The sequence below is a fragment of the Lissotriton helveticus genome, chromosome 5_1 (genome assembly GCF_964261635.1).
Source record: "Lissotriton helveticus chromosome 5_1, aLisHel1.1, whole genome shotgun sequence".
NCBI classification, from domain to species: domain Eukaryota; kingdom Metazoa; phylum Chordata; class Amphibia; order Caudata; family Salamandridae; genus Lissotriton; species Lissotriton helveticus.
Window position 1 is genome coordinate 595,675,391 of NC_136065.1, and position 26,108 is coordinate 595,701,498.

Sequence of the window (26,108 nt, forward strand, 5' to 3'; positions counted from 1 at the left end):
CACATGTGGATTCAAGAATTCGGTATAAAGTCCCAGATGAAGCCTCTGGCGCTTAATACTGTGCTCCTGATTACATCTGTGCCACGGGTCGCAAGCACATATATGGTGGCTTTCAGACACAAACACAATACTTCAGATAGTAGCTGGTTTTGACGGGCGGGGTCGCAAATCCATGGTCACCTCTTTTTTGGCCCCCATCCTTAGGCACCCCTCCCATTCCTTCCCCTTCAGTTAAAACGCTGGGCATTACTCTTAATCACCAACTCACCTTACATTCACATATTAGTTCAGTTGTTTCTTCTTGTTTCTTTTCCCTACGGACTATTAGGAAAATTTCCCGTTTTTTTTCTGTGTCAGCACTTAAACTGATCGTTATGGCCATGGTACTGTCAAAAATTGATTATGGGAACATCGTCTTCAATGGTGCCCCCGCATACGCCCTTCACCGTCTACAGCTGGTCCAGAACCAGGCAGCCCGCCTGGTTTATGGCCTGGCTAAGTCACACCATTCCACCCCCCTTTTAAAAAACCTTCACTGGCTCCCTATCAAGCAACGGGCACTGTTCAAATTAGGATGCCTTACATTTCAAGCCCGAGCGGGCACAGCTCCGGCATTTATCAACTCTGCCGTTACAAACTATTGCCCGCCGAGAGCCCTTCGTTCCTCTTCTTTGGGCCTGCTAGTAGTACCCCGTTTTAAAAAGAAAAGAGCCGGTGGTCAGAAATTCACAGTTCTGGCCCCCACTTTTTGGAACGCCCTTCCCCCTTCAATTAGACTCCTACCATCCTATATGGAATACCGTAGGGCCTTAAAAACCCTCTTGTTCCAGCAAGCATTTACTGGTTAGTTGCGCCCCCCGTTTGCTTGTTTTTACCACTGTAGCTCCCAGCGCCAAGAAACTGCTTTAGTATACGAGCGCTCTATAAATGTTTTTAAATTCAAATTAAATTCAAATAGGGGCGAACATTGAGGCAAAGAGGGGTAGACATGGGAGCAATTTAGCAATCATGAAATGGTGCTAAAAGAAGATGCTTTGCGTTTTCAGGACTGCTAGAAGCAGCATTAGCCCCTTTTTGTGCTACTTGTGCACCTTCCCTCTGTGCATTGCTGATGCCGGGAAGACCATTAAGACGACTTTGAACCCATGTGGCGGTTACTCTAAGAGAACCATGGAGAAGACACGTAGACACACTTCCCTCCTCAATGAAGCAGGGGTTCATTCTGAAATCCTTGGCAAGTCAAAAAAAACCCTGAAAGGATGGAGAAATGAGTATGCAGGCAGAGTTGCCTTGCCTCCAGGGGCACACGACTATCTGCACAAACAGCACCTCTGACAGATCCTGGAGAGGTCCACACTGCACTGCACAGGCGCATGGAGTGACCAGGAACACCCAGAGCCTTTCCAAAAGATAAATAAAGTCTCTGTTCAAAGCTGATAGCTATATACAGGACTCTGAAGCTGCACCCTCAGGGGATAATGCCCTTTGAGAAACTGAGACTGGGACCTTTAAGCAATTAATATCAACGTTTAACTATCCTAATGAGGGCACAAAGCTACAGGAACGGAGTGAAAGGATGGAGGTGTTAGTTGGGGTGGGCTCTAGGTCTCTCCACTGCGATGGTAATTGCATTTATATAGGGCTTACTACCCCTGGCGAGGCATTGAAGCGATTTACGCTGGGCAGCAGACTGCTCCAGAACCCAAGGGTACTGGTTATTGTTAGTTCTTAGTTTTACGTGCTCAGTAAACCACCCTTTGCACGTATTTGTTTCTTTGTGATAGATTACATTAACAGGAGTTAGGTGGGATCATTAGTGGTGCCGTGGTATGTCAGTTCATGCAGATGGTCATAAGGTTAGTAGAGGAGCTTGAGAATTTCAGGTATTTTTAGTGTGCAGGGGTATGATCCTGAAAGAAGAAGAGGTTATAATCTTGGATATGAGTTGTGGGCAGTTTTCAGAGATAATTATAGAGATTAAGCCAAACATGCAGGTGACTAAATAGTTTGCGATGTTTCTGAGAAGAATAGGAACCAAGTACAAACGCAGTTGGAATGTAAACAAGCACTGGCAATACATCAGTTTAGCCTATGTCATGAATGAGCGGTTGTCGTCAATCAATGCCCGGAAGAAGGAAAGAGCTCCCTGACATATAACACAGGAGTATAGATGATGTGGGCAGTGGCCAGAGCTGCTGACTTGAGAGCTGGGGATCCCAGTTAGAGTCTTGGTGGCGCCACACAACATCCTGTGATTCAATGCAAATCACTTAATCGCTCCGGGTGATAAATTGTTATAGAAATATCATGCAATAGTAAAAGGCAAAACGTTATAAAAATATTGTTCCACCAAAGCGGATGTTAACAGTATTTCCGCAGCACCAAACGGATAAGAGAAGTAGACAAGGAACAAGCATTGGTAAATGCAGGAAGATATGCTAAGACCAATAGAAATGGAGGAATGGTAAGTGGCACGCACAGGAACCAATGAGAGAGAAGCCAGGAAAGAGAGGAGGCGGGATGGAAGTCTCTTTTAAGTTTTGATTAACAACAATAGATTTCTCGAGCACAGTGCAAACACTGTACAGGCAAAACCTAAAAAGTCTGCTTCTGCTCTCATCATTTTAATTGTGGCAAAGCAATATTGGAGTCCTTGAAATATATGTACCAGATTGAATTTTCCAAGTGACAGAAGTGAGGGACAACTGTATTTAGTAACTAAACATTTGTCCTCAGCAAATGAAGTAATTCTATTGTTTCTTTTAAAGAAAAGTACTGCTGAAGAGAGGTGCAGGTGCTGTCCATATTGCAGGACAATCTCACGGAGAAACACTGCAACTCTCCAACTTAAAGAATGACACCCCTGACAAGGCATGTTGCACTGCCCAAATAAAAAAAAATCGAATCATCCTGCTTAGAAGTGCTGGTACGGTCATTCACTGGTAAAGCAACATCTCTGATATTTGTCGAGAACAAAGCATGTGCTAGTTACAAAGGCTGCGATGACATAGTGGGTTTCAGAAATGCAGCCTTTACCATGATCCACTAACTCCACCATATCCCCTGCCCACACCATGTGCTGTTCCTATGGTGATTTCTTCCAGTTTCACTACAGTACCCCGTAATGCAGAGGCGAATAATTACGTTAAATAACACACATCGATGCGCTCATGTTATCGCCTGTGCTATACACCGAAAGTAAAGCACCAAAAGAAACAGAAAATATAGGTCAAAGAAATTGACTGGTAGTACAGTTAGCATAATGGGCTCTGACACTCAAACAATGAGCATAATAATCAGAGTCCCAGCAGCCAGCACATGCTCACCTGACACATGAAGTTAGGGATAACTCGGTGGAACGTGGACCCTTTGTAGCCGAAGCCTTTCTCGCCCGTGCAAAGTGCCCTAAAGTTCTCTAAAATGAAAAAAATATAAAGGGAGTAATGAGTCTGGAAAAAACTCTTATCAAGCATTGCAGACAATCTAAAGCATGTGCATCAAATTATAGGAACACCCAAAAAGCATCTCAAGAAAACCTGGGCAGAACTGATGCACACTGGTTCAATGTAAGCAATCTGTCACATCTTACCAACAGCAAACATGAGAATCTATAAGCAAATCAATTTACAGTGTGTGCCATAAAAATACATTAACACTGAATCAAAAAGGGGTCTCCATAATTGTTGATTAAATAGCCTTGTGGTTGGCATTGGAGGTCACCACATCATTACAGGGGGCCATCTTGCTAAAAGAAGCCTTGGACAGCATCCGAGGGCAAAATAGACATGCACTAAGCACTGTGGCTCTCCCTTAACACCGTTGCCCCCACCTTGTTGGTGCTTGATAAAAATAATACATCTTAAATATATATTCAAGTCCTGTTCAAAATGGAGGATACACAAATATAAAACACAATTTGCGTGAGATTTCAGCCTGACAGACCAGGGAAGGTGGATAACTGCACTCATTCCATGCCTAGGGTGGCAAATTTTCAATCAGGACTACTGGATAAGAAGCACTATACGACAATACTATACGACAATTTCTCCAGGTTTGGAAAAGGGTGCATGCTTATCCCAATCTCACTAATCCTTAGTAGACAGATTTCCAGTTCCAGCCTGCTTTATTTTTCACTTTGTCATCGCCTTCCCAGTCTTGGCACATCCCACTGCCTTTTTAGGTCTCGCTTTTTGAAGACATATTGAGGACAATACCAATGCTTTGTGTGCTGTTAAGTCCGCCCACTGCTTTTTAGTTGGCTTGATAATTCATTGGCTTGCATCTAATTCTGGGACTTTTCTGCTCTAATTAGGCTTGCCCCCATCCTAGAGCATAGCTTCTTTACCATCCTTTTCATTGGAGGACTTGTACTGCTCACATTCAGGGAATTACTCTTTTCTTTTGCCTTTAAACAACCAATGAGAGTGCATCTGTTTTCTTACTTTCTCCCTCGTGTGCTAATTCCCCCCCCACCCCACATATCTCTGCCCTCTGTGGGTTGCTCCACTCCAATTATCCCTGCCCAGCTTTTTTTTCCTACTTTCAATTCATCACCTCACTCCCATTGTTCCCGCCCATCCCCAGCTGATTTTCCCACCCATTTGCTCCTCCATTGCTCCCTCACCCATCATCTTTTTTTCTTTTTCAATACAGGACATTTGTATCTTACAAGGAAATTACACAAATATTTTGTTTACAACTTTAAGATGGTAGTCCGGCTTCAAATGGTATATAAAAACAAAGAATGACTGCCATGCACTATGCATGTGCACAGGTCATCACCCTGGACTCCCGTAGAATCATGATAATTTTCATCAGGCTTTTTTTCTGCTGAAGTTCGTCATTAGGAGACAAGTATTTTTGGTTTGTTTTGCCAATGTGGAACAGAATAATTAAAAAGCATGGCCGAAGCAAATAGGTGTGCATCGGCAAAGCGAAATGACAAGATCAAGTGACTGTCCATGCATGTTATACCTTCCTTCCATTTCAAATTATTTTTTTCCACTCTGTAACAGCAGTTCCCACCTCAAGTTCTCTAGCAGATGTCTCAGCTGCTGGCATTTGGTACAGGCGTGCAATACATCCTTCAACTTTCCTCCCTTACATTTCTTCCTTTGCTCCCTGTTCATTACTTCTTGCCTTTTCCTGCGAGACGTGAGGATGTCTGCAGAGCTCCCTCCCCAATTCAATAACTAGCTCTGGCTAACCAACCACATGTCCTCCCACTGGCTCTACTGCAAACTTTACGCCACTGACAATATCGTGCTAAATCCACCAAAGGGTGCACTTGATGTAAAAAAAAATAAATAAAAAAAAAATACAAGTACGTGAACCAGTTTCCGATCATCTGCCAAGTGCAAAATCTCCACCCAGCCTGCTATTATTAAACACTATGACCTTTTCAAAGAATTACTTCCCTCGATGCTTGGCTCTTATCAAACGACCTTGTGGAAAGTCTAAGTGCCCATCCACTTTAGTTTTAATTCCTCGACTGGATGCCAACAGAAGTGTGCCAACCAACTGCAACCGCTTTCCTTGCCTGCAGGCGCATGCAACCTCAAGCTAACTCCAGCCTGCATCCATTCCACCAGGCTCACACATGTGGCCCAAGACCTTTCTGCTGACTCTAGCTGTTTGTAAACTTCGCATTCCTTACTGCTTCACTGAGGTGCACCAACAAAGACTGCCTATCAAGAAGACTAGAGTCCTAGCATGGGGACGGTACTTGCTCATCCAGTCTTTTAGCCTGGCTTGCTTGGCCATTCTTTTGGTAGGTGCATCCGACACTGATCTTTAGCTGCTGGCTGTGAAGAATGCCATTGCCAGTCCTTGAGTGTCTGGACTGAAGTAAGGACACACTCCTTGCATCAACATGGTCCTCATTACAAGTATTGTGAATAGGTGAGATACTAACCCCACCTGAAAAAATACATTGCCTCAAAGTGACATACTTGATGGATGTGGTAAATACCTCCTATACAGAGTTTACCTTTGAACGGAGTTAACGTGCAGAATCGGTATTTAACCACCCCGAATTCCGCATGTATTGCCTTTGTTTTCTTAGCCCGGGTGGAATGTTAATTACGCTGATGTAATTTGTGCAATTTTTGGAATTTCATGTTAGGCTGGTTATGGAAAATTCCTGAAATTACACCACATTGTGTAATTACGCCACGTAATTAGGGCACAGTTCGCTACAAAATTGTAGAGTTGAAACACTGGAACAACCAGACCATGAGCAGCTGCTACTGTTTTTTGGTGCAAGAGGCGTCTTCAAATCAAAAATGAGGGAAAAGTTGTAGTCCTTGCTAAATTAGGGATTTACAGTTTGCCTAATTATGTGTAACTGGCGAAATTTCACATAATATTTAAAAACAAATTCTAAATTACACACAACCCAACTTCTTTCAAGGTCTTTTTTCTCAAATTCTCGGAGGTCTGACCTGCCTGAATAGATCGGTGGAAAACTACAAGGCTGTGACATTTATTATAGAACTCATATTCATATTTCCAAATCCTATGCAAACTCCCGATGCTCAGGGCTTGTAAACTAGTCCTGCACTTTCAATGGGGGAATTAGTCCGCATGCCTACTCCAGAGTTCTCCATTGCCATTATACGGAGTTAAATCAAGGATCATAGAAGGGGACCGACCGCTCGGTATGTTAAGATACGGGTCAGAACATGCCCTCCACTTCTCATTTATCACAGTTGCCCTCTTTCCTTGGGCGATGGAGGCCCAGGGTTAGTGGTCGCCAGATGCAGAGCTACAACTCTACTACCCAAGTCAAATAAACATTTTCAACACGATATGGCTAACTGCAAGGTGCACAAACTAGTAACCTGTATGTGTTCTGGTGCAGCATTATTGGAGGACATAACATTTTTGCTACTGGACTCCGGTTGGAAATTGAGGAGTGATTCCTTTACTATGCATGGGTGTGCTTGAAATGTCTATGTTCCGGTCGCTAGCCCAGTCAGTCAGTATACATGTGTGTAATGGGGAGGGCTGAGGCGAATGAAACAAGGAGCTCATGAAATCACTAGAGGATCACCTCGCCCCAGGATGGTCTTACAAAATCCCTTATCTGGTATTGGTTACTCCATTCACTATGCACCTCGGTAGAAATCGATACCCAACCAGGTATGAAACTCACTGTAAATATACTCCGAATTTGGCAGAAATTGACATGACCCAGAAAATGGCAGTTCACTCAGATGGAGCTACAATGGGGTGGGGGAGGGAGGCATAACTGTTTCCCAAGGCAAAGGATTTATTTTCTCCCATAAGTGTATGAGCAAAGTTTCAGTTCTTCTGCTCTTTCCAAATGTCACTAGTAGAACGTTGCTGGCCCTTTTGAAAACAGGACACCCTGAGGTTTGTTGGCCATCCAGTGTTTAGGGACATAAACATCCAAAGTTAAGGTGAAAATAATCACTCTGTAAACTAATCGTAATCAGACTCAATAAGTGTACGATTACTGATGGAGAGCAGGCACTTCAGACGCATTATCTTTATCACAGTTTAAAACTATACAGTAACAATCCGGTAACATACTCTGTCACAGGAAAACAATTTAATAGTAACAGCAATCCAGACATTTGCTTTATTCACAATGTTAAAAATGAATCCCGCTAATTTCACTACTATGGAAAAACAGAGTGGATTTAGGTTGGTGTGTATATACACACACACAATGAAATGCTAGTAGTATCTGTTTTTTCTTGTTAAACTGGTGAAAGCCCAGCTAACTGGCTTAATCAGATAAAGTCAATGGCAGAAAGAAATCTAGAGGGCACATCTTAAAGTCCCCATCAGAGATCACGCTCAAACAGCTTCCATCTAACACACTGCCTCTTTAGTTACCAAACAATCCTGTTCAAACAGGTTTATATACAAATCTGACCGTGTACAAAGTGTCTGTCACATCTCAACCCAAAATGAATTTCGAGTCAGTGCAGTACATTGTGAAGTGAAACACTTTCATAAATTGTGAGAAGATGAACCCTCACGGCCGAAAACTGCGATATAAAAGTCCTTCTTCAGTGCACATCTAAATTACTGTCCCATGGGTATCACTAGCAAAAATAGAATATCATCTAAACTTTTGGTCTCTGCTTTAACTGCAGAGTTAAACAGTTATGGGGATATATACCCATTTCTGAAATCTCCAACCAAAATGGCATTGTGTTCCAGAATCAGATAGCTTAAGTGTAAAGGAGGCTTCCAGGATCACCAGGAACCAACAGATGATCACAGATGAGGAGGTTACACTGTACATGAAAGTGTCCCGGCCATACAACGTCTCCTACTCTCTTCATGAAAACGCATACTCTAGCTACAGCTATAGCTTACCACGCTAAGCAAATACCAGCCCTAAAAAATCACAACTGCTTGACCCAATGTAACAAAATACCACTTTGACTAAACCATAACACACTAGGACTGTACATGGTGCATGACTTTCTAGCAGTTACGTTCATCAATATGTTTCAGTCCGCATGATGACCACACATTTAAAACAAGGGCTGAAACAGTCCATGTTGAAGGAATGTGGATTATTTGGACTCCACTGACAGTCTTTTCCTTTCCCTTCAGTGAATTGTTTCTCTAAGCACTTATGTGCATTATTTTCCATGTGTTTTTCTTTGGATTTTAACACAATCACTTGTGTTCCGAATCGTATTGTTTAATGTGTTTGTTTACATGTTGAATAATCTCTTACTACATTAATCTGAACTCAAAATGAAAAAAAGTGGTGCATAACAATTCTAATCCTGCCCTGGAGCACCCTTCCATCACGTTTATATTCATGGTGGTTTCACACTTGGATAAACATGAGACATTTCTGTTTCAATGACTGAATGAAAACCTTTGTTTTAGAGTATTGGGTGCCTCTCCTATTGCACACAGACTGTTTGAGATTTAAGGTGTAATATCGAATGAAGACATGAAAATGACATTGATAAAAGTTACATGAAGCACAAAGAGGCAACAGACGATTCAATTTCGGCATCTACTCTGTGTAATACTCTACAAATATATTGACCAACTCTTACCTGCCGTCTTGGGAACCACATCGGATTTCAGCTGAAAAAGTAAAACACAAAATCTGAATGAGTCTTTTTTTTAAACTACTACTGATTCATGAAATCCGAATCGACAGTACCTATACCTCAAACATCTGAAATGAGGGATTCCTTTCAATGATATTCAACCAGCGGGAGGAGGCAGTCTTTTGTATAAAGTTTGGCCAGTTACTTTAAATAAGCACCCCGTAGACCTTAAAACATGCTTAAACAAATAGAGGAACCACACAAGTTTGGACCGGTCAAGGCTGTAGTTGTAATTATTAATCATTAAATAATAAAACATTTATAGAGTGCACACCAGAAACTCAATTGTCTTTAGCAGCAGGAAGGGGATATATACCACCCTTCATGAACTTTAGCTACACAAGGAGAACCATATCTGGGGCACCCTGTTGCCCTCACGTCCGCTAACACCCCCTTCACGGCACCTTGGTCACCTACACTTACGCTGTTATGTAACCTCAGTCCTACCCCACATTCACTGTTTCACCGGTACTCATACTCAAGTACAATGTCACTAGAGCAGAATTCTCCTCCAAACAGCACAGACCGCCCAGTAAGCACACGTTCTACCCAACCACTGTGTTTGGAATGACTAATTCTGGCCCCTAATCCAAACCTACCCCGTACTCCGCAGCGAGCTTATCCCCAAGACCGACACGTCCATGCTGACATGTAACAATTGTGATATTTAGGTTATGATGATTGTCATGCTGTATGACTTCTCGCATATATGAGGAAGGATGATCACCACCACAGCTCTGAAATACATGTGCCAAATCCGGCTGAAATTGCCTATGCAGTGCAACACTGGCCTCTAAAGGACTCTTGGGCTCCAAAGGTTCATGAATTCATGAGATTACTTAAATTCAATCTGGTGAAGGTATACCTTGAAGTTTGAGACTGTTGAATTGGCCTACATTTTTATTTGTACAAACAGCAAAGTCAATATTTTTCCAATCCTGTATGGTGAGCAGGTGGTTCAACAAAGATCTGTTTTTTTCCCCACAAAAGTTCTGATTATGGTTAGAATGAAGATTTAAATAAATTAAAAAGATTGATGATGAGAATGCAGAACAATGTCATACATTTACCTCAGTACAGAGATCTGGGCCTAAATCCATTGTTTTTTGCTCCCCATGCCATTCCAGTTTGAACGCAGCCATATGCAAATCAGTCTTGACCCTGTGCCCCATGGGAACAGTCCAGCCCAAACTGCCAAGCCAGGTCCTCCCTGGACTGGAAACAAGCATCCTAGGACCGGTTTCGGGCTTTCAGCCCTCATCAGCCAAGATAGCTTGATTCCAGTGGCATGCAGAGCACAGGACTCACGTCTGAGCATACCCGTGCCACCTGGGGTGACAAATGCAAAAACAAAAGTTGATGGACAGAATGCAGAACAATGTCATACATTCATCCCAGTACAGAGATTTGGGCCTAAATCCATAGTTTTTTTGCTCACCATGCCATTCCAGTTTGGACCCAGCCATATGCAAATCACGCTTGACCCTGCGCTCAATGGAAACAGTCCAGCCCAAATAGCAAGGGCACAGCAATCCCAAGCAGGTTTCTTTTGGTGAATAGTGGTAATACTCTCCTGAACCCCAGTTTCAGTCCATACCTTGATCCTATTTGACCCACCAAGCAGTATTACCCTCCCATGTCCTTCTCAGGCCAAGATTTGGCCTCTGGAATGGCTATTTTCCAGATGGACCCTTCACTGTACTCTGCTTAGGTGAAAATCTGAATAAGTTATCAGCAATTATGTAGTGCTCAGCTGGCACTTATGGATTCATGGTGCTAAGGTAGCCAAGGCACGCCAATGGAGTTTGCATTTCTGGATTGCCGTAATCATTGTAGCAAAGTATCATTTTGCCTGGTCTGTACAAAATGGAAAATGTTGTCCATGAATTCCTTAAGGATCCTGTCAAATGGAAGAACTTCTTCTAGTTTGGAGTTTTGAAGGAAACGTTTGAGGGAGAGTGAGAAGAACGTTCTTGCGGACTACCACGACGGTCAGGGGTTGTCATGGTCTGTTTGTTTTGTGAGGTGCATCCAGTTTACCATCACCTGGTCACTTATATGGCTTCGGTACTGTGTTGTGCGCAAGGGGATGTGGGAGCACAGTACAATGTGTTAGTATGAAGGTCTGCAAGTAAGCGGAGCATTCTACCAATGGCGAACAGCGAGGTCAATTAATGCTGTGGTGGTGTACAGAATATTGTACAGCGTACATGGTTTGGAATGGAGGATTAGCTGGTTATTTATTGGATGACTAGAGGGGTGAGGAGTGCTGTTAGGTCGGAATTTATTTTCTTACTAAATCTGTTGCTCTGTTGTGCATGTGGGAGGACCAGTGGGCTGTCTCATGTATTGGGTTTTTACTGTGGCAGATGGTATTTTCAGGCAATGCATATTCCTGTTGTGGTAGTATCACTTTGGCAAGTATGAGTCAGGCTTTCCACACGAGGACGTGCACAGGACTGTAAAGTGTTCTGGTATTGCAGGCACAGGTATGTGAGGTAACACGGTTATACTGTTGTGGTGCATCACTGTGCAAACTAGAAGACTTTGTTGTGCACAAGAAGTTTAAAGTGGGCTACATAATGCGTTCCAATATTGCACGCATGAGTGAGCGAGGAGCATTTTGTATTGTTTGGGGGGGGGGGGGGGGATCATCTGGTTGTAATTTGTGTGAATACAGTGCCGCATTAAGGCGTTAAGAAACATGTGCTTAGATAGTTTTGTGCCTCTGTATTAGGAGGTATGAGAGGTGCTTTTTGAGAGACATTGATTTATTACATTGATGGCTCTAGTGCAATACTGTACTTCTAAGGATGAAGCTGCAGCGTCTAATGTGTGTTTGGGTGTGGGTCTTCCACGAAGCCTCTTTATGTGTGTTTTGTTCGAGGACAGCATCAAGTTCCCAAGATGCTGCTCGAGTAAATTCCAGGCGGGGAAGAGTCGGATTTAGAATCGTACTTGGACTATATTCTGCTGTATTTTACTAAAATCGAGGCAGCTTCGGCTCAACTAGCCAGGCATCTGTCGGGGGATGTCCACACACCCATATGGCAAAGATCCGCCTGCACCAAATTTCTTCACTAGAAGGCTTTCATAAATGACTGAACATATGAAGGTGAATTCAGAAACTATTTTTGACTGAGACCATTAATAAGCCAGTTTCCAGCTGACCAAGACTGGAAGGTCAAAGAGCCCTAAAGCGACTATCCAGTCTTTAATCTAGCGTACTAACAAAATCCGAACATCTATCTCACCTTTGGACTGCCAACGCTCTCACCAGTTCATTACACTGTTCTGCGCTTTTGACAGCTAGCTTTAGATTTCCATTACTCCAACCTGGTCGCCATTACCCAATTTCAGAAACCTTTGCTTCACTACAACTTTTCCTCCAATTAGAGGGGTAGGTAGCAGTATTCAAGAAAAAGATAGGCAACAGCCTCGGGGAGAGGTGTGGCGCCGCGGCCAGGGCGACTGACGCTGGAATCTGGGGACCACGGTTCGATCCCCGGCTCCGGCGGCAGGTTAGCCCAGCACCATGTGACTCTGGGCAATAGCTCGCTTAATCTTCCCGACGGCCCCCAGCGCCTAGAGACCCTTACGGGTGATTGTGCGCTTTACAAATGTGGACTTTGCTTTACTTTGATAGGGACCCAGTAATCCTGGTGTAATAGTAAAGGCCATGCTAGAGCTAAACCGGGATGACGGTCTAACAGTGGCCAGAAACTAGCATTGATCTGGCAATGCTAAAATATTATCCAAAGAGTTCCCGTTGGCCACCCTTTGCATTTTGAACAAAGCATCATAGCGATAATATGGAATAGGATAATGTAGGAGTGGATTTTAATTAGATAGCTTAATAAAAAATAAAATAAAAAAAAATAAAAACGGTTGCAAGGTGGGTTCTTCTAGTCATGACATGCTAATGTGTACATGTTTTTTGGGACCAACTGGCATTGTTCCCACAGCCCAATTCCAGAAGCGATTACAACACCTGAGCTAGCGCAGAATGCCGGTGAACTGGAATGATAGTCCACAGTAGGCTCGTGGGTGGGGCTGTAGGTTGTTTGGGGTGCTATAAATTTGGGTGAACAGCGGTGGTTTTGAAGAGTTATAAACATATAAGGTGTTTGCTCAACAGGATGGGATTGGCTCTAATGTGCAGCTGCAAGTTTGAATCCAGAATGGGTCTATCAAACTTCGGAGGTCAATAAAATTACCACCAGTGGAGAGTAAAACACATTTAAAAAGCTATCTAACACAGAGACACACACTCTACCATGTCACGCCACTCCAGATGGGAGAAGGTTGTGGTGCACAGCCAGCTGCTCCAGTCCATAACCAGAATTAAGACGGTTTTTAACTATGCAAAAACCGATTTCAAACACAGGCTGAAACCATTCCCACTGTATACACTTGTATTACTACTCCCTTTCGTGCAATGAGAAGAAAAATCTCACGAGCCTTCGTAATGCAGGGTTATGCAGCAGTGAATGAGGGTCCCAGAGCGGTTTAATAAAACAATAAGCACATTTCTTGCCTGGTAAACTTTAAAGAATTTTCAAAATTACAAACTTCTTTGAAACTGAGGTATATAAAAGTGAAAAAAATCCTGTGCTAGTGGATATGCTGAAACAAATGTGACGTTTATGAGAAATCCCTTACAAAGAAGTCCCTGAAGGAAAATGTATTTGCAAAAATATTTGGGAAAATTGTGGCCTACGGGTGAAGGTTTTCAGAGTCTTTATACGTTGCCAACCTGCGATGTGCAAAGTTTAGAAACTCTGCAATGGAAGTGGAAATAACCCTTCCTAGATTGCAAGAGTGCTTAGAGAGGAGTGAAAAGAGGAATGTAGAAACAACCATGGGGGCAAAAAGACAAGATGAGACCATCAGTTTAACAAGGAGGCACATAATCAGGTGTAGAATGAAATAACCATTAGGGCAGGCTTCTCCAATGGAGGTCCTGGAGGGCCGGATCCAGGTCAGCTTTTTATCATATATTTAGAAAACGTAGTTATCTGAAAAATCTGGCATAGATCCGGCCCTCCATCACCGACATTGGAAAAGTTTGCATTATGGGAATCATAGGAGAAAAGAGCTCTGTTTTGCCCAAACAAGAAACAATCTCAGACGTGTGTGGCGGCGGAGGGAAAGTACTCCACTCTTAGAGAAAGCAATCAGACAATGTGTTACATCCCTCGAAACCACAATGGACACGGGTATGATATTTTATAGCTTCTTTATTCTTGCTTCTCCGTGTCTAGCTGGTCCCCTGCACATATGCTTCCTATCCCCTCTGTCCTGAAATGCCCGTCTCAACACACCCTCCTGACCGGATGTGGTGTCCGGTTCCCCCCTGCCCCTTTTGTCCGTGGCAGGGTCCTAGTGCCCTTCCCCAGGTCACTACAGTATGGTAGATGAAAAGTTAGACCATAACACGGTGCAGAGTAATTCAAGAGCACATGTTCTGAACGGGTAACTACTGCGGCGTTCCGGCTCCAAGAAGTGCTTCCAGTGACATACCAAAATGAGACCAAACGTCGAATAAATTGAAAATATCACCAAACATGACATGATAAGAATGAACTACTGTGCAGTATGAATACTTTTTTGTTATATTACTTGTTATATACCAAGGATCTGAGTTTCGTAGTACATATTTCAAGAAATGTTTCCTTCCGCTGTGATTTTTTCAACTGCATTTTGACAATATTTTAATTAAGGGACTGATTTTTAGGTTTCGACCTGGCGAAAAGCTGCACCGCGCAGCTTTTCGGCGCAGGTCGAAATCTTTTGAGTTACACTGTGTGCTTTAGTTCAGCCTCTCTCTTCCATTGGCTAGCTCCATAAATGGAGGCTAGCCATTGGAAGAGAGAACTCTCCGTCAGTTCCTGAGGCGATTGGTGGGCGTTCCCGACGATTCTTTCCCTCTCCACCCTTTTCGCATCGTCATCGCGGCCGTGGGCGGGGCTTTTTTTTTTGGGGGCGTCCAGGTTTGTTTTGGCCATTCGGCGGCCGACCGCCAACGGAGGAAGCCTTCCCGACCCCCCTCCCGCTGTCCGTTGCCGCCCCCCCCCCACCTGTCCGTGTGCTTCATGCGGCCTTCCCGACCCCCCTCCCGCTGTCCGTTCCCGCCCCCCCCCACCTGTCCGTGTGCTTCATGTTTTTCATGCGGCCTTCCCGACCCCACATCGGGGACCTGCAGCGCGACCTGGCAGACGGCCTGAAGCTCATCGCGCTGCTCGAGGTGCTGAGCCAGAAGAAGATGTACCGCAAGTACCACCAGCAGCCCAACTTCCGGCAGATGAAGCTCGAGAACGTGTCCGTGGCGCTCGAGTTCCTGGACCGGGAGCACATCAAGCTGGTGTCTATAGGTGAGCCGGGGGGCTGGGGGCGCATGTACCTGGTGTCCAAAGGTGAGCCGGGGGCTGTGGAGTGCAGGCTGGGGGCACTTCTACATGGCATTCATAGGTGAGCCCCCCCCCCTCCCCCCGCGCAGTACCCGTGTACGGATCTTTCAGCCAAATCCTTTTGGGCAGACGCTAGTCACGCTACATGTACACACCACAAACAGACCACAGTCCCGTATATGGTTTTCCACAAAGCCGCTGTGCTCTCTGCTTCCCTGTGCTGCCCACAGGAGTTTATGCCGTGGAGATACGAGGCGACACATTTACATCCGTGTTCAGTGTTCACTTCTTTGTGTGTGCAGTGCTCGCCTGTTTGTGGATATATCCATGCACACAAACCTACATGCGTGTAACTGCTGCCTCACAAGTGCTGGGACGCGTCACCAATCTGCAGATCTGACCTCACGCTATTGGATGGTTGTACAACCGAGGATGAAATTCAAACTCTCCCTCTTCTCCAAGAGCCTAGAGTACCACAAAGGGGGGGTGGGGGGGTACACGTTTCTTCGCCATATGTGACTTTCATTCTCCCATGCACCCCTCACCATGTTTGCAGCCCCTTTCACACTTGTTTGTTGCCTGTACAATCCCTTGTACACCTGATGTTACACAAAGAGCTTCTCCCATTCAAACCTACCCATTATCTACACACTCCCCCTCAGACTTCTTGCTGTGTACAACCCTTTTCACACTCCTCTTTTATCTGCACAATCCCTCTCTCTCTCTCACTCCTACATCATCATCTCTCTCCCCAGTCTGTCACCTTTGAAGTCCTTTTTACACCTGTTGGTTACCTATGCGGTCGGTTCATCTCTAACAACAGTGTATAACTTGCACAGGGGGGCTCGCAGTGTGTGGAGGGCTCTGTCTGGGTGTGTGGAGGGCTCTGTGTGGGTGTGTGGAGGGCTCTGTGTGGGTGTGTGGAGGGCTCTGTGTGGGTGTGTGGAGGGGCTCACAGTGTGTGAGGGCTCTGTGTGGGTGGGTGTGGGGGGGCTCTCTGTGGGTGTGTGTGGCATTTACGAGAGATTAAGCTATTGGCATTGTAAATGACAATGCCATTTATTTATCTGTTTTCAAAACGAACACAAATAAAAATAAAAAATTGTAATTTACAATGCCAATAGCTCTAACTTGGCTTATTCTCTTTATCTGTTTCTCTTTGCATTTTGTACGTTTAAGATGCCCCGTGTTTACATTCTTATGCCTCCGGTACAAAAGTAAGTGCAACTTTGTTGACTCCGACAGTGACCTGCCTCGGACCTTGTCTTTATGCATCTATTTTTGAAGTGCTGAGAAGGAATTAAATCACTTGATTAATGATCCAGCTTGAAAGGCAGTGTTAGAAGGTGTGTACGTGTATAGTTTTAGTAATCTATACATTTACTTACTTGACTTGTGTTGCTAATCATTATTTTAAGCATGACTGCCACCCTTCCCTGACTCCCCCTCCCCCTGACTCCCCCCCCCCCTCCATCCCCACCCACCGTACGCCACATGCCTCTGATTGGTTAGTAGAGGTGGGGTGAACCCAGTCACATATTGGCAGAGAGGTCTCCAGTGAAGTGTGACCCACACAGTCCGTTCTTGGTCAGGGGGGAGAGTGGACCTTCCCTTTCCGGCACAGTGTGTTCTGGCGCTGGTTGTTCGTGTATCCATCTTTCTCTTTCCCTGTACTTTTCTGTTGCCCGTGCCTGCCTGCTAGTGAGAGTCTGTGTGGTGTGCCCTTTCTGTGTTTGCTTTTCTGTCTGCGTCCGTCTGTGTGTGTGTGTGGTTCTGTCTGTGTGGGTGCAAGTGGCTCTGTGTGTTGCTCTGTGTGGGTGCAAATGCAATAGGTCTCGCATTTGCAAGAGATTAAGCTATTGGCATTGTAAATGACAATGCCATTTATTTATCTATTTTCAAAACCAACACATAAATAAAAAATTTGTCATTTACATTCTAATAGCTCAAACTTTTCCAAAGGCGAAACCATTGCATTGTAAATGCTTGTTTAAAAGATGAATTCATTTTAAAAACACATACATAAGAGAATTATCGCATCTGGTCATGTTGCATCGAGTAGCAACTTTTGCTTCCGTGTCAGTGAGCATGTTTGAGTGCTTGGCTATTACGGAGATAGCTGTGCAAGAGCAACCATGTTGTAGTTTAGGCCGTTCCTGTAGGATCAAATTTAGCAGTTCTGACAGGGACCATTCATCGTCTCTCTGGTCTACGTAGGATTACTGCGATTTAAGATTCAGCTTTGGTCGCTCATAAACATACTGAGGGGGCATAGGTTTGGCTTTCACTAATGTGCCTATAACATGCAGATGTTTCTGCCCATCACGAGCATTTATTCCACAGAGTTCCAACAATTCCTGGCCATGAGAGAAAGGCTACGAGACATTTAAGTTTAACACCATTCTATAAGATGCAATGCTGCTTTGTCCCAGTCCTCTGCAGACAGTCCTCACTGATCACATAAAAAGCTGGAAAAAAAAAATCTCAGTTGTCCGAAGGGACCTCACAATCAGCCCAGAAATTCGATGCTCATTTTCAAGCTTCCACGGAACGGCCATGCCCTCCTTTCAATTTCCAACTTGCATCAGAAGAGCTTTAATACATTCAAATATTGACAATGGAAATATCGTACATGCCAAGTTGCCATCATATCAGCTGCAATGTTTGCAGTTCAAGATGCAGCAGGCTTAGCTTGTGTTTGACTTGAAGGAAAAAAAGTTCTGGTCTCAGGTTAAGACGGCACTGGTTAATGGTGCATTCAATCTAGTGTGTTTGCAATCTAGCATCTTAGGGAGGAAATCTTACTATATACTCATATGCAATTCTTAGATCAGCAGCTTAGTAAATGCTGGACATGCAAACCGGAAAGTTCAAACAAAAAAAATGTTTGCTCTCTAAATTTCTTCTAAACTGTTAATCTGTTACTGCTGGACAGCCGGTGTCGACCAACTAGAGTCGTTCAATTTTCAGTGCTGCGCTGCTGGCTCGGTCCAGTTGTTCCTATATTTATGTCAATTAGCGTACAAACAAATCATAAGGTTATAATCATAGTCTATGAATGTATCACTTAATAGACCAGCCAACAGAATATAGGGCCTCGTTATAATGTCGGGCGGAAAGTTTCCGCCCAACAGAGTCTCGGAATTGGGGGTGACTGACTCGTGGTCGCCGGTTCCGCCCAACAAATTACGATGCAATTGAACACTGTTTGGTCGGACTACCATTGACTTCTATGGGAGCCCGTGTTCCGCCTGACAACACAGGCTCCTAAGGGGAAACTGGGTGTGTGTGGAAAACCCTGCACCCAGTTGCAGGCACCCAATTGTACCTGCCACACAGGGCAGGGTTTTACAGAGGGCCCCTTAGGTCCAAACCGGAGGCAACAGGATAAAGGGGGGAGGGGCCTGCTAGGGGCCCCAAAGTTAGTTTCCGACAGTCTTTTAGCTCGGACAGGCCGACTCGGAAAGACTGTTGGAAATCGGCATCGTAATCGCTCGGTTGATGCAGTTCTGACTGACGAAAATTCTCCGAGAGTCAGTCGGAACAGGTTCGGAAAGGCCATGTGGGTTAGAATCCGAACATAGTAATCGGTCGGGTGGATTGTACACCGACCGAGTCGGTTGGAAGCATTCCGACACGGTCAAGGAGATTCTGACTGTCGGGAGGAGGCTTTCCACCCGACATCGTAATGAGGCCCTAAATGTTTTCTAATCATGTGGGAACACCTCACTGAGAATCACAGAACAAAAGCATAAGTATTTATTTTTCTTTAAGTTTCAGAGCGATGCATGTCCCCTTTTGAGTACCTAAAGCACTGTCTGTACAGGAAAATTTGCTGTAAGCAAGCATGGTCCGATAGGTGAACTGGTTGCCTAGATGTTCTTTACTACAATCCATTTTCTTTATTGATTTTAAGTTCAAGTAAGCTTAGAATGCTTAGTCTTCAGAAATGTTTCCTGAAAAGGTCACGCTTTGATTTGGATCTTGGTTTTAGGCACAGAAAGTTGTAACCCCAGGGTCCTCGACTCCGAAGCATTTCACTCTGGGTCTCAGACATTTGAAGGGACTTAGGTTCCTCATGAACTTAGGTTCCCGCTTTGGACACTTACTGACCAATGAATGCAAGTAGTAAGTAATCTTTTTATCTGTGGATCTTCTGCATGATGCCACAGGATCTTTAACGTAACCCTCCCTTCAGGTAACAGAAAACACTGCCTTCTTGAAGCTGTATTTTGTGGCTTCATGAGGCTATATTTTGGGAGCTGCAGACAGATCTGAGCTGCAAGATTTTACGCTGTTGGAGCCTATCGAGCAGTATCAAGGGCGAATTAAGTATATGATGTTGTAATAGCCTAAGTGACACACAGATGTCAGCTTGGAGAGCTGGAAGTTTTGGGGGGTTTTTGGTAATGAAGGAAAGAGCTGCAAACGGTCTACCTTGACCACACCATTACTTTGTAGCTTTAGAGTTGGCATGCAAGAGAATGAAAGATTCCTTACTTTTGGTGGCACTGGCAGAGGTGTAATAAACTCCACACCACCCCAGTTCAGACATGGCCATATGCAAATCAGCCTTGACCCTATGCCTCATGGGAACAGTCCAGCCCGAACTGCCAAGCCAGGTCTTCCCTGGACCGGAATCAAGCATCCTAGGACCGGTTTCTGGCTATCAGCCATCATCAGCCAGGATAACTTGACTCCAGTGGTGTGGAGAGCACGGGACTCACGTCTGAGCATACCCATCCCACTCGGGGTGACAAATGCAAAAACAACAATTGATGGACAGAATGCAGAACAATGTCATACGTTCAACCCAGTACAGAGATCTGGGCCTAAATCCATGAAAGATTCCTTCCTTTTGGTGGCAATGGCAGAGGTGTTATAATCACTGTGACAGATGAGTGATTGTACCATGATAGACGACATCAAAACTACGCTTTTTTCTCCATCCATGCAAGAATAAGATTTTCTTTATCCTTTGGAACAAGGATTTTGGAGCAAACAAAGATGCATTTTTTTGGCTCTTCAATGGGAACGCCGGGTGCATCACTAGTGTTAGGTCATGAACTTGCTACTGTTCCAAAATGGAAATAAATGAGTTTGTACAGACCACAGATATACCACAATTGCACCAAACAGGCAGTTTGCCATACGTACAATTCAGCAGAAGCACTCGGTTTGCAGAGCAAGACTGCATATGGATCCATCTACTTCCTCTATACAGATCAACTTATTTTGTCACAGAGGAACAAAAGTACGTACTAGGCCAAATCATAGCAATGCTTTCCATCTGTAAATATCCACATTCAGCATTTATGAGAAACAGGAGCTCAGATCACAAGGGTTCCAGGTTCATCATTCCATAAGAACTGAAAAGGAATCAGTTGAGTGGCTGGGTTTTTACAATTTTGAACCATAAAAACTGGACCAAGATTTGCCCTTCTAAGATGCTGTCATTTCTCTTCCAACTTACATTTCAATATCAATGAACGCAAAAACATGGTTGATTTTTTTTAAAGGCGGGTCTGATGTCGCAAACTAGACTGGTTACTCTTACATTAGAAGTTATCAACCAGAATGTTGTGTAACTAACGAGTTTGAGTTTAAAGTCCTTCCCACAATAACCTGAACTGGAGAGTTCAATCCTTGGCAGTCACATGAAAAGATCTGTGGATCCTGGACCTCCGTGTTTACCTAACCAGTTGGCCTACACGGGTCTCCAGAAATGTTTGCCACATATTGGTACATGAAAATGTTGGCACATGATATCTTTCCGATGAACTTCAGTCAGTCAGTGTCACAGCAGAGTTACACAAGAGGGCTTGTCCTAACGCACAGATTAGGTGGAAAGAACGAGGGTGCTTTTTCACAAATATTTTCTGGTTTTCCTCAGCCATAATCTGTTGTCATTAACCTGTTCCATGCTGATGACGGAACCGCTCCGTCATCAGCTACGGGTGCGCTGTGCTGATGACGGAGCGGTTCCGTCATGGCCCGCCCATCTCGATAGAACGCTCATGCGCGGCGCGAATTCCGCGCCTGCGCTGAGGGTTCTATTGAGCGGGGCGGGCCGTGACGGAACCGCTCCGTCACGAGCACAGCTCAACCGACGCTGGTGACGGAGCGGTTCTGTGGCCGCCGCCCCGCCCCCTTAGCACTGCGGCGGAATAGCTGCCGCAGTAAAGGGGTTAACTGGCAGGCCTTAACCATAACAACGGGTCACTGTGTAGTCAAAGGCGGTCTACAAATAAGCTAGGAATGGCAATGGCCTGCTTTCAATAATAGTTCACTTTACGAAAGTGCAGCCTGCCCATGTTCAGAATGTGGCCACAATCTGCTATGGCCAATGAGTCACACAACGGCATAAGTGCCCCAGCCTGTTGTAATCTATAATCACACAAATACTGCAAGCAGTGAAAAGAAAAACGCGAGTGTTGGGTACACAGACGTATGCAACAACATGAAGCTACAATGCCCAGTTCACACGTCCATGTCGGTGGCCTGCTACACAAAGAAAGGCACGTTTATATAGTTTCCCTGTCTGAAGACCATCTTGGCTATCGGACTTGGAACAGGACCTGAGAAGCCAGTCTCCTGTTGTATTTGCCTTGCCTGTGTAAATAAACGAGTCTTAAATATCGGAGAGCCATTTTACAAGCCAGGCTGGCAGCCTTGCTATCTGCAATCCGTTGATAATGTATGGTCACCTGATGCTGCACGTGGACTTCAGCGGTCTAGTAAAAGCCCTAGTGTTTGTCTGCAAGATCAGGCACCAAGGTGAGTCAGGGATACAGTCTGTTACAGTGCTCTAAAGGAAGGGAACAAGGTGTCCTTACAGTGCAACTGCTGAGGGGTCAGACGCTCGGTCTGAGATTCAAGTGTGGATAACAATCACACCGACAGCACAGGAAGGGGCAGACATTCCCCAAGGAAGCCACAGGTTTGCTGGAGACTTTTGCCCCTCTGCGATCTGCCTTGCAGAACAGTCATTAACAGAGGGATGGAGGGTGTAAGAAAGCATACTGATTGTGAATAGCTGGTTTTCAGACAAATTGAAAGGCCATTCAAACCTTTTGAAGATTCAGTTTAGGAGGCCACCTGGGATTGGAGGCAGCTTGTGAGGGAGTGGCTTGGCCAGCGACTCTTGACATCCAGATGTACTTGGGGTGTTCACTTCATCTGTTTTACTATAGATTGTTCCATTTTTGAGAGTTTTTCACTTGAAATGTTCGTATTTTTGCCAGTCCTGTGATTTTAAGCCACTTTCCCAGTAATCTTTTTTTATGGGTATTCCACTACTGTTGAGAACTTGGATCCCCTATCATGTGGCTTTAGGGCATCTTTTAGGCATGCTCAGCTTTCTGTACCATCGTGTACCTTGCCATAAGCCCTGGCTCCTCATCACTCAGGGGCTTGGGCACTTTTATTCATCACTGCTGGCCGTTTCCACTGGAGCAGATGACTGGCTGGAGACAGTCAGTCTCACTGTATGGCCCATTCTGATGTAGCAGTCACCACCCTCGCCTCACCCTTGCGGCACAAACATTTTCCTAATTATTTATCTTAGAAAATGGTCTTTCAGTCCAAATCTAGTACACAGCAAGTCCAAGCGCGCGAAGAGGCCTCCTGTTTTCAGATTTTCAGGAGAAATAACCAGTGGTCTTACCTGGCACATTGCTCTAGGGATACAAGGTTGTTGACAGTTCTTTCTTCCTGTTCACCTCTTTAGTCAAACCCAGCTGAAAGATACCCTAACCTTATGTTACGAGTATTTAGTTAACAAGCGCCTCTTACACCAATTTGTGAGTGGCTGAGCATATCGGCTGGGAACCAATTGAGACGGCAGCTGTGAAACATGCAAAACATGTACATGCTGTTACATAGAGGTGATTGCACACAAGTTCTACTAAGTGGGTGTAAAGCTGTGGAGAGGGTGCATACCTCTGGCTAGGAGGCCTATAAATGTGTTACGGGCAACATGTTGCCAACTGGTTGGCCTTTAGCACTGTGATTTGCCTGCCATGAGTCAAGCAGCGTTATTGGAAGTGTTAACTGTGTGGCCACCTTTGCCGCAGCAGTAGATGTGAAGAAAAGGCATACAGGTGAGGTGAGCCGTGTGCATTTTGTGTACTTGCTGAAGCAGCATAACCTGCAATACACTTCTTAGGTAGCTATTTTGGACAGTTCCAAATACCAAGCATGAAAGAGGGCCCTATTGATGTTTTCACGTTTCCACTTGTGTTGAATGCATTGTTTTCACATGGCAGCAGCTAAAAATCTCTGCACACTACATGATCTTCGGTTTATCCTCTATTTGGACTTATCCTGGAATGTACTACCTACTGCATCATTTCCTATATAAGGTACCAAAATTCTGTTAGCTTGGGGCAGTGTTAAAGAAGGTGCACAAGAGGAGTATTTCCGTTCAGCTCTGGCAGTTGCAATCTGTAACTGGTATTGCCAGGTTACATTGTATGGGTATCCGGTACCACTTGTGGAAGTATCAGGCATTGTGTGAATGAGAGAGGAGCTTCTCCATTGCCTAGTTCGGCTCCTCAGCAGTACCATCCATTGCTTGTCTGAATGATTACGTCAGCAGGCACTTCCAGAAGTCCAATGTTAAGCAATTGCTAGTTTGCACTGTATTTAGTTTCGTGTCATTGCATACATTTTTGAAGAGCTGGTCTAAATCATCACCTTTACCCACTTACCCAGGATTAGTGTAAACGGGAAAATATTAATCGTGAGTGTTTAATTTTAGAGTTCGACCGTGTTTAAAATCTGAAAAATTTCCATTATTCAATATTTAGGGAGAAGGCTTATTTTAGTGTTTCAAAAGACAAATACCTTTTTATACATTATTTTACCGAGCTTGTTCATGTAAAGGCCGCCCCTATCCTGAGAGCTTTCATTCTAGATGGTTGGGATTCCTCTGAACAACGTAAACTCAACTAAAATTTCCAAACAAAATAGTCTGTTTTTCCTAGGTTACCCAATAGAGCCGCAACTTCACTCAGGAGCCTGAGCATATCTTTTCATCCTTTATTGTCTTTTTCCCAGTGCTCAGGCCAACAACAAACTCCAAAAAGTTAGTCCGTCAATTAATTTGCCAGTATTGACTCAAGCAGTGCTAATCAAAAACGCAGCCCCTTTCAATAAAGCCAGGCTGTTTAACAGTGAAGTGAGACACACTCACATTTTAGGAAGTTAGATCACGGTCAATGCCAGATAATGGATGGGTAGAAGAGTGTAAGTGGCTTCAAGCACATACAAAAACAGTATTAGTATCATGACAGTGGGTTAAACTAGGTTTGGCATGGTCAGGTTGAGGGGCTCTGGGTATGTGAAGTGGCCAGGGTATGGGGTTGACAGACAGTTTGAGGATTCTTATACGGAGGACAGAACTCAATCATCCTGAGCCCCTCAGCAGAACACAGTTTTCATTTGTGCTTGAGGAATATACTTTGTTACTGGTACTCTCCTTCTGTACAGCACAAACTACTCTGCAGTACAAACTCTGCACACTTGCATGCTAGCTCTTCGACTGCTCTGTCATTGTCCCTTACATGTCCTGAAAGAAAGTAACTAATCCAGCATAACAGATCAATTCCTGTCAAAAGTGATTTTTGCCGCTGTAATCAGGAGTTGTAGCACACCTAGGATACATTGTGCACCGTAGGTGGGAACCCAATTAGGAAGCATGCCACCAACTAGGTTGGTGGGTGAGGGTTCTTTAAAAAAAAAAAAATGGCTTTTTCTCACAGAATTACTGAATGGATTCTTGATGCAGTTTGATTTCTAGCTTGTTCTTGTTTATTATCCAATTTGGACTCTGCATTAACTATTCCACTTTCCCGGGATCCCTGGCTTCAGCTCCCCCACACAGCCACGGGGCCCGCCACCTACCCGGTCTAATTGTATCAAATACGGGGGTTCGGCCACCTCCCCGGGGCTATGTTTACCTTCCCTTGACATAAGTTCAAGGGAAGGGGGACACACAGCCCCCTTTCTTAAAAAGAAAACGAAGCTGGCAATTCGCAGAGGCCCTCCCCCTTTCTCCGTTACTCTACAAACGCACCTCCTGTCATGCTCTTGGTTGGGTGATGAAGTCCTCTTCGCCGCTAATGATACTTAGGGGCCAATTAGCCCTACTGTTACCTCCAGTAAGCCCCACAGTGAGATTGCTAAGAGGTGGTGCTTCTTGTCACACTGCTGGTGGGGCGATGAGGTCCCCTTGCGTCTCGAGGGCCTTAGGACTAAAGTGGACTTCGATCCTCAAGCAACAGTGCACCCGGAGGGGCATTTGCAGAGGTGAGACGAAAAGGGGCGGTGCCTCTGACCAGCCCTCTGCAAACCAGCTGTGCGGGGCTTACTGGAGGTAACACTCACCTATACTGCCCTTCCCATACACAGTTACTCACTCATACTGACACAAGCACTCAATCACCGACACAGCCATACAGATACTCACGCACCTATACAGCTTCTCAAATACGCACTCACTACCCCATATATGCACTGACTCACCCACTCACTCATCCAAACAGGCAGTCACATACCCACTCACCCACACAGACAACCA

At 44.7% G+C, this 26,108-nt stretch overlaps 1 protein-coding gene across 1 annotated transcript in view; it reads right to left on the reverse strand.

The window, feature by feature from the left end:
• PPIF (peptidylprolyl isomerase F) overlaps positions 1-26,108 on the reverse strand; it is a 46,634-nt gene that overhangs the window by 17,746 nt on the left and 2,780 nt on the right. The window contains exons 2-3 of the mRNA XM_078642952.1: positions 9,060-9,090; positions 3,327-3,415 (exon numbers count right to left, since the gene is read on the reverse strand). Coding sequence (XP_078499078.1) covers positions 3,327-3,415; positions 9,060-9,090 — 120 coding nt within the window. The remainder of the gene's footprint in view (positions 1-3,326; positions 3,416-9,059; positions 9,091-26,108) is intronic.